The 9,214-nt window shown below is 45.9% G+C and overlaps 1 protein-coding gene across 2 annotated transcripts in view; it reads left to right on the top strand.

Moving 5' to 3' along the window:
- Window positions 1-3,630: 3,630 nt before the first annotated feature.
- Window positions 3,631-9,214, top strand: part of MGAT5B (alpha-1,6-mannosylglycoprotein 6-beta-N-acetylglucosaminyltransferase B) — a 250,636-nt gene continuing 245,052 nt past the window's right edge. For both annotated transcript variants that reach the window (XM_056855117.1, XM_056855113.1), the window contains exon 1: window positions 3,631-3,719. In XM_056855117.1, the coding sequence (XP_056711095.1) occupies window positions 3,652-3,719 (68 nt within the window). In that variant the 5' untranslated portion in view covers window positions 3,631-3,651. The remainder of the gene's footprint in view (window positions 3,720-9,214) is intronic.

Genomic DNA, 9,214 nt, shown 5'->3' with positions numbered 1-9,214 from the left:
GGAGGTTGGAAACCCTAGTAACCCAGTCTGCTGGGGATTAAGGCTTGCATTACAGCGGCTAGATCTCCAGATTCATACCTCAGTCTGGTAGGGGTGTGGGTAGGGTTGCCAGGTCCCTCTTCACCACCGGTGGGAGGTTTTGGGGGCAGAGCCTGAGGAGAGCGGGGTTTGGGGAGGGGAGGGACTTCAATGCCATAGAGTCCAATGGCCAAAGCGGCCCTTTTCTCCAGGGGAACGGATCTCTATTGGCTGGAGATCAGTTGTAATAGCAGGAGATCTCCAGCTAGTACCTGGAGGCTGTGAAATCAAAAAATTGAGCACTCATGGCATAAAAAAGCTGTTAAGCCTATTTCAGAGTAGTGCAACCTTTATCTAGGTCTTTGACACTTGTAAAATACAGTGTGTAGCCAGCTAACAAGGGAGCGCTTTGCCGCTGTACAATTGTTAACAAGTATCACAATTTACAATTTTTTCACAATAAAGTGGCTTTTCAATATTCTATCAATAGAAATGTCCATAGAGGCCACTAACCATGGGGTTTCAGTATTTTATCCCATTTTGCATCTGCTTCTTGGGTCGTGGCGATCCTATGTTGATTGTTCTGACTGGAACTTTTGTTCCGTTCGTACAGTGTATGACTTCCTGCTTCTAATGGATGATTGGATAGCCAGTCATCCATTAGAAGCAGGAAGTCATACACTGTACAAATGGAACAAAAGTTCCTGTATTTTATCCCATTTCGCATCCAATTCTTGGGTCGTGGCGATCCTACGTTGATTGTTCCGACTGGAACTTTTGTTCCGTTCCTACAGTGTATGACTTCCTCCTTCTAATGGATGACTGCACTACTCTGAAATAGGCTTAACAGCTTTTTTTATGCCATAAGTGCTCAATTTTTTGATTTCACAGTCTCCTTTGGGGCACTAGTTATTTCTGTTTGACTACCAAACTACCTGGAGGCTGGCAACCCTACCGAAAAGTGGCCATTTTCTCCAGGTGAACTGATCTTAGGGTTGCCAGGTCCCTCTTCACCACCAGCAGGAGGTTTTTGGGGCGGAGCCTGAGGAGGGCAGGGTTTGGGTAGGGGAGGGGCTTCAATGCCATAGAGTCCAATGGCCACAGCGGCCATTTTCTCCAGGTGATCTCTATCGGCTGGAGATCAGTTGTAATAGCAGGAGATCTCCAGCTAGTACCTGGAGGTTGGAGCAACCCAAGACAGCACTATAAACAAATATCTTATGCAAAAAGTGAATTTTATAGTGAAAAAGTGCAAAATATATACAATTATATACAAATAAAGATACAAGATACAAATGTACAATAAGCAATCCAAAAATGACTATAACGAGGATATCACAGATCCTGATTGAACAGGTAAGTCAAAATATACGACCCACTTAGGTGTCTTTTGATAAGAAGTCGCTGATTAATGGAGTAATAAAGTCCAGTTGTCAAGCAACTATATGCAAAAAATGGAAGAAAGCCACGAAGGGACGATGCCAGACGTGTCGTCTAGATCGGGACCACGTTTCGCCTGTGGCTTCATCAGTGACTTGTATCAGTAATAAAAGTATCAAAACCCTAATAGGTAACGTTTCAAGAGGACCACCAAAAGTTGTATATGGGTTTCAAAAGGACAGAGTCAGTTGTAGTAGCAGGAGATCTCCAGCTAGTACCTGGAGGTTGGCAACCCTACCTGGGCATCTAAAATTATCTGCTTATTAATTTTTGTTCCCTCTTTTTAAATAAGCCCTTGAAGATGGTAGCTAGCACCTGGAGGTTGGCAACCCTGCCTGGGCATCTAAAACAATCTGCTTAATAATTTTTGTTCCCTCTTTTTAAATAAGCCCTTGAAGATGGTAGCTAGCACCTGGAGGTTGGCAACCCTACCTGGGCATCTAAAACAATCTGCTTAATAATTTTTGTTCCCTCTTTTTAAATAAGCCCTTGAAGCTGGTAGCTAGTACCTGGAGGTTGGCAACCCTACCTGGGCATCTAAAACAATCTGCTTAATAATTTTTGTTCCCTCTTTTTAAATAAGCCCTTGAAGATGGTAGCTAGTACCTGGAGGTTGGCAACCCTACCTGGGCATCTAAAACAATCTGCTTATTAATTTTTGTTCCCTCTTTTTAAATAAGCCCTTGAAGCTGGTAGCTAGTACCTGGAGGTTGGCAACCCTACCTGGGCATCTAAAACAATCTGCTTAATAATTTTTGTTCCCTCTTTTTAAATAAGCCCTTGAAGCTGGTAGCTAGTACCTGGAGGTTGGCAACCCTACCTGGGCATCTAAAACAATCTGCTTAATAATTTTTGTTCCCTCTTTTTAAATAAGCCCTTGAAGCTGGTAGCTAGTACCTGGAGGTTGGCAACCCTACCTGGGCATCTAAAACAATCTGCTTAATAATTTTTGTTCCCTCTTTTTAAATAAGCCCTTGAAGATGGTAGCTAGTACCTGGAGGTTGGCAACCCTACCTGGGCATCTAAAACAATCTGCTTATTAATTTTTGTTCCCTCTTTTTAAATAAGCCCTTGAAGCTGGTAGCTAGTACCTGGAGGTTGGCAACCCTACCTGGGCATCTAAAACAATCTGCTTAATAATTTTTGTTCCCTCTTTTTAAATAAGCCCTTGAAGCTGGTAGCTAGTACCTGGAGGTTGGCAACCCTACCTGGGCATCTAAAACAATCTGCTTAATAATTTTTGTTCCCTCTTTTTAAATAAGCCCTTGAAGATGGTAGCTAGTACCTGGAGGTTGGCAACCCTAGGCGTGGGGCAATCCGAACGAATACAAAAGTCCTGTGCCCGGTATGGACTGGCTCAGCGAGGCCTCTCCCACAAATAGGAAGGCGAACTTCCCAGGCGAACCGCAGCCGAGTCCACCAAGCCGCCGGGCGGTGCCCACAGCGACCACTAGATGGCAGCCCGCTCCCAATTTCCCCGCGCCGCTCCCTTGCCCGGGAGCCGCGCATCCTTCCCCGACGGAGACGCCGCCGCCCGTCCGTCCGCCCGCCCGGTGAAAGCGGCATGTTTCGGGGCTCCTGGGTGAGACGAGGCAGCTGCCCGGCTGGGATGGAGCGGCTCCTTCCCCCCACCGCCTCCCCAGCTGCGATCGGGGGTCGGCTGCCCAGCGGAAGGCGATCGCTGGCAATGGCACCTGCCTGGAAGTGCTGAAGCCTGGGGGAGGAGACGCTGCCAGGATTTGGCTGTGGGGTTTGGGCTTCAGGTGAACCTGGGAGAAGGTGGCTGGGATGAAGGAGCCCCCGCGGAGAAGCGTCTCTGGCTCCAGGTGCCTCCCACCTGGCCAGTAGCGGATGTGACTCCCGGAGAAGGGGAAAGGATGCTGCGTTTCCGACTGCCTGTTTCCAAAATGTGACTTAACCATTGGACCAGCCCGCCTCTCTCTCTGTTCATACCTGTTTCTCCCGAAGCGGGCATCTGTTAAGAGGAGCGCAGCGAGACGGAACACCTAGGAGGAGGAAAGCAAAGATCCAGTTTCCTTCCTCCATGTGGATTTATTGGGGCTCTTCTCCGCTCCTTCTCTGTACGTGTCCTCCGAAAGCCTCTGCCCGTGAGCTCTCGGTAACAATTGCGATTGGATGGCTGGCGCGGCCCCTGGCTTTCCTTTTTTGCCCCTAAAAAAGAAAGTTTGAACCATGATCACAGTGAATTCGGATGGGAAAATAATGGTCAGAAGATGTCTGGTCACCTTGCGGCCTTTTAGGTAAAGCGCTCTTCTCCGGCTACCTGCCCAGGGGCTGCTTGGAAGGGCTGGGGAGGGGGCGCTGCCTACCAGACTGCATGTGGCCAACTGTTGGGTTGGCTCCTGGGAGGGTCCACTGAAGAACAAGTCAGTTGGCTTTCGGGTTGGCGGAATGGGAGGGGGGGGGATGTCAGGCCGTGTGGCATCATTCCAGGGCTTGCTTATTATGCTGGGATTTGCAGTGGATTAGTTTCACGTGTCTTGGAGCTAAACGCCTTTTTGCAGTGATGTGGGGATCATTGATGCAATATTAAATGCCTGCGCGGTGCATCTTCGATACATTGGTGTCAATTGTCTTAGCGGTTATTCCAGAGCCATACCTGTCTTTGCAAAACAGAATCTGTTATCTTTTACAGAACAATACTAAGCAGAGAGTTACACCCTTCTAAATTCATTGCCTTCAAGGGATTTAGGCCAGTGTAACTCTGTTTAGGATTGCATTGTGAGTCTCTTCTTTTAAGGCTTTCGTATTCGTTTTTTTGTTTGAGTCTCTTCTCCATGTAATTCAGGCAGTTCCACTGTTCCTCATTACGTTGTCTGTAAAGTTTTTGTAGTTGTATCACAGTTGATCTCCATCCAGGCCCTGATGGTGTAGTTCCTCTTTGTTTTGAGTCTGATTGTCCATGCTGGGGCCTTTCTTCTTCTTCTGATGTTTCTTTTCTTTTAAAATGAAATAAGAGGTTTTGAAGTTTATCTGCTAGTTGGTTTGAAGTGACATCCTTTTGGTTTAGGGGTAAGACATTGGAAAGATCACAGGAACTAAGAGTCAAATTCAAAAGGAAAATGACAGCAAGGTAAACTGCTTGACCCTTTTCCCAGGTGGAGTTTGAAGCATATGGTAGGAATCTGAATTTAGGCGTATGAGTTTCTGCCTTCAACCTGAAGACGTTTAGCTATTGGGGGAGGGACATGTCAGGATGTTATGCCATGTCTGGGCTTCCCACCCAATGGCAGACTAACACACCAGGGCAGGTGGAAGTAAATCTCTAAGACTGAGCTCCAAAAAGCCAAGGCAGGCATGGGACATGACGGGGGTAATAGCTTGAGATGTTACTGTGCCTGTGTGTAAAGTGCCGTCAGGTCGCAGCCGACTTATGGTGACCCCTTTTGGGGGGTTTTCATGGCAAGAGACTAACAGAGGTGGTTTGCCAGTGCCTTCCTCTGCACAGCAACCCTGGTATTCCTTGGTGGTCTCCCATCCAAGTACTAACCAGGGCTGACCCTGCTTAGCTTCTGAGATCTGACGAGATCAGGCTAGCCTGGGCCATCCAGGTCAGGGCGTTACTGTGCCTACCTGCTGCTAAAGGAATACTGTCCTGCTCCATGATATTCCATTAGAGCCAGATGGAGCTATGCCAAGGCTATTTCAGAACAGCTGTCTGTGGGGCAAGTTGTAGTGGCCGGCAGACTCAGCTAGTATCCGTTCAATGAAGCTTGGAGGGCACCAAGTGAAGAAAACAGAAAGTAGGTAAACAAAGGTTCTAAAAGTAGCCCCCAGGTTGTGCAGCACAGAGGCCTTCCATTGCTAGTGACAGGCAGGTTTGTGGATTAAGAAATGCGTATCCAGAGTGAAGAGTCTGAAACAACAGGCTACGGGCAAAATAAGCAAAGATTGTAAGTAGCTGTGTTGGTTTGCAGGCAAATTCCAGAAACAAATGCCATGCAATGCCTTATTAGACCAACTGAACAGAGTACATTGCAAAATATTGTTCATGCTTTCAGATTCACTAGAACTCACTGAGCTGGATGTTTACTATTATATAATGTATCAATGGGAGACCCACAAGGGCTTGCGGGGGGCATCCTATTAGACGTAAGTTAGGCTGCAGCTGTGCGACTGTCCCAAAGTCACCTAGTGAGCTTCCACAACAAAGTGGGATTTGAACCTGGATCTCCCAGATCCTAATCTGAAACTCTAATCACTACACCACACTGGCTGTCACGGGGTAACTGCTGTTCAAGAGCAACATGCAGCCAGGCCTGGGTGAGTCATGCAAGTTGTGTGGTAGCAAATAGCCCAGAGGTTGCTGCAGGGCCTGGCCCTGATGAGTCATCCCTGAAAGGACAAAGTAGCCCTGGAAAGGACCTTGCCAGAAACCAAGACTTGAAAGCTGGAAATATTGTTGTAGTTGCCTAGCAATGGCCACTGAGGACATTTATTTCTTAAAGCCACAGGTGCTGCTTCTGTCAGCCTGGTGTGGTGCTTAAGAGCCAGCATAGTGTAGCGGTTAAGAGCAGCAGACTCTAATCTAGAGAACAAGGTTTGATTACCCACTTTTCCACATGAAGCCTACTGAGTGACCTTGGACCACACAGTTTTCTCAGAACTCTCTCACCCCTACCTACCTCACAAAGTGCCTATTGTTGGGGTGGAGAGACCATTGTAAGCTGTTTTGAGACTCCTTACGGTCGAGAAAAGTGGGGTATAAAACCTACTTCTTCATCATTTTGGGTGGTTTTAACTGCCCCTGTATGTGTGTGAAAGATCACAAAACCCAAAAATACTTGAATCAGTGGCAAGGTTCCTACAGTTAGCAATCAGGTATTGTGAATGGTGTGTAGCTTTCCTTAATGGTTGATTTGGGATGGTTTTATCCAATTTTATTTATTTGTACTCGGTTTTATCCAAATGTATGTTCTTCCTTTTTATATGCCAATAAACGCTTGTGTTGTGGATGTGTGTGAAAAATTTCAGATTTTATTGCAAACCAAAATTTTTTTCCCAGGTTTGTAAGATCGGTCTTATCTGTCTATGACCAGTCTCTGGATTTAAGTATCCATAGATGTGGCCATGTTAAAAATTAGATATATTACTGCAGGATAAAGGTGGGGATGTTTGATTAGCTGTTGCAAGGCATGGTGGCAAAGTTCGTAGTCTAGAGCTGGTCATCTTAAAATGAAAAACAGGACTAAGTTGGATTCGTCTAAATTGGATGGTGCCGGCTGGATGCAAAACAGGTTTTTCACGATGAAGGCAAACTGGGCAGCATTACCCAGTGAATGGAGGAATGAGATCACCCGGCATCCTGATCATTGTCAGGTTTTCCCCCCAGGTAGAGGTTCCACTGAGTTCAGTGGGACCTTAATTACAATTAAATGTGCTTAAGACTGGGATGTGTTGCTGTGCGGAAGATGTGTGAATGGCCAGAATGCAGCCATGGCTCATTGGTAGAGCATTTTGTTTGCATGCAGAATCTCTCAAGTTCAGTCTCCAGTTAAAAGGATGGTGATATGAAAAACCTGAAGCCCTAGAGATCTGATTCCAGTCAGAGTAGACATTATTTAAGAAGAAGAGTTGGTTTTTATATACTGACTTTCTCTACCACTTAAGGAAGAATAAAACTGTCTTAAAACTGGCCAAGATTAAGTTAATTCATGCCATTGTGTTCCCTATTACTGTGTATGGGTGTGAAAGCTGATTGGAAGAAAGTAGATTCCTTTGAAATGTGGTGCTGGAGGAGAGTGTTACGGATACCGTGGACTGCCAAAAAAACAAATCAGTGGGTTATAGATCAAATCAAGCCTGAACTGACCCTAGAAGCTAAAATGACTAAACTGAGGCTATCGTACTTTGGTCACATTATGAGAAGACAAGAGTCACTGAAAAAGACAATCATGCTAGGAAAAGTTGAGGGCAGCAGGAAAAGAGGAAGACCCAACAAGAGATGGATTGACTCTACAAAGGAAGCCACAGCCCTCAGTTTGCAAGACCTGAGCAAGGCTGTCAAAGACAGGACATTTTGGACAACTTTCATTCATAGGGTCGCCATGAGTCAGAAGTGACTTGACGGCACTTAACACACACACACATACACACACACAAAACTGGCTTACCATCACCTTCTCTTCCCCTCCTCACAACAGACACTTTGTGAGGTAAGTGAGGCTGAGAGAGTTCGGAGTTAAGTGTGACTAGCCCAAGGTCACCCAGCTGGCTTCATGTGTAGGAGTGTGGAAACAAATCCAGTTTACCAGATTAGAGTCCACTGCTCTTAACCACCACACCACTCTGGCCCTTAACCTGATATACAGTATATACCACAAGGTCTGACTCCGTATGAGGCAGCTTCAGGTGTTCATAATGGCAACTTGAAGGTTTCTCTGCACTAGGGTCCTGCCAGGGCACATGGGCCTTAGCATTAAGCCTAGTGATAAGTGATCAAAGTGGGATATACCAACCATTTGCAGCCTCAACAATAATACAGTACAGTAGCATTCTGGATATGTACGTGGTGACTTTCCCTCACTAGTCAGCATTCACTACTGTTGGGTTAAGGGAAGAACTTCAATCTGAAGGTGTAGTTTTGAAGGCCATCACTTGTCCTCATAGAAAATAAGCACTAGACATCCAGGCACAAATGTGAAGCCTGGGGAGGATGGCATTAGGGAAGGAGGGACCTCAATGGGATATAATGTCATAGAGTCCAAAGCAGCCATTTTCTCCAGGGGACCTGGAATCTACAGTCTGGAGATCAGTTGTGATCCTAGGAGATCTCTAGGCCCCACCTGGAGGGTGTAAACCATAATTTAAGGCAATGTTTCTCTTGGAGAAGAGTAGCAGAGCCAGTGTGATGTAGACGATCCAGGTTCAAATCCTCATTCAGCTGTGAAACTTTTTGGGAGACCTTGGGTCAATCTCTCTCTTTCAGCCTAACCTACCTAACACGGTTGTTGTCAGGACTGAATGGAGAGTATGCTTCCCTGAGTTAGCCAAGTATTGCTCTGCAGCTATTAAAATCCGCTCGGAGAAGGGTATTAGTGATTTTGAATTGATATGTGCCTATGTGAACAAGGTGATTTTTAATTGATATAATTTTATCTGTATTTTGTATATAGAGATTTTTATTATGTAATCGGTTTTACTGACAAGGTTTGCAGCTTACCTGGCTATTGCCGTAATAATAAAATCATTCATGCTTCCCTGAGCTGAAGAGTGGGGGTTCAAATGTGCTGGAAAGAGGCAGCCAACAGTGAGGTTCCTGGCAAAAGCTGGGTCTATGGATATCTTAATTCTCTCTCTCTCTCTCTCTCTGTGTGTGTGTGTGTTTTAAGGGACTTCGTGTGCAGTATATTTTTAGGAAGTACACCTGAGAATTTTTTCCTGTGTGTATTCCTACTAATGCAAAATGAAAAAGCAATGGGCAAGTATTTGAAAATACAAGCATCGTATGGGTACTCTCTTCAGAGGACTGGAGCTGACTGCGGTCCTTGTTGAGTGCCCGCTTGGTGGCAATCCCCTGTAGCTGTGTCAGTCTCAAGGTATTTTAAAATGTGACTGTTACAAAAACACATATCCTACCGGTAGAATGGCCAGGGCACTGTGATTGTCTGTGGCTGACTAGCGAGGGTACTCATGGTCAAGTCATGTGGAAGAGGTTCGTTTGAGCAATTTCTTTCTCACTGGTGGGCTTCTAAACAATGTGCCAACCCTGATCTTGTTTGTGGGAAAAGCTGAC

Source organism: Euleptes europaea, chromosome 1 (genome assembly GCF_029931775.1).
Source record: "Euleptes europaea isolate rEulEur1 chromosome 1, rEulEur1.hap1, whole genome shotgun sequence".
Classification (NCBI taxonomy): Eukaryota; Metazoa; Chordata; class Lepidosauria; order Squamata; family Sphaerodactylidae; genus Euleptes; species Euleptes europaea.
This window is presented reverse-complemented; position numbering and strand designations above follow the sequence as displayed.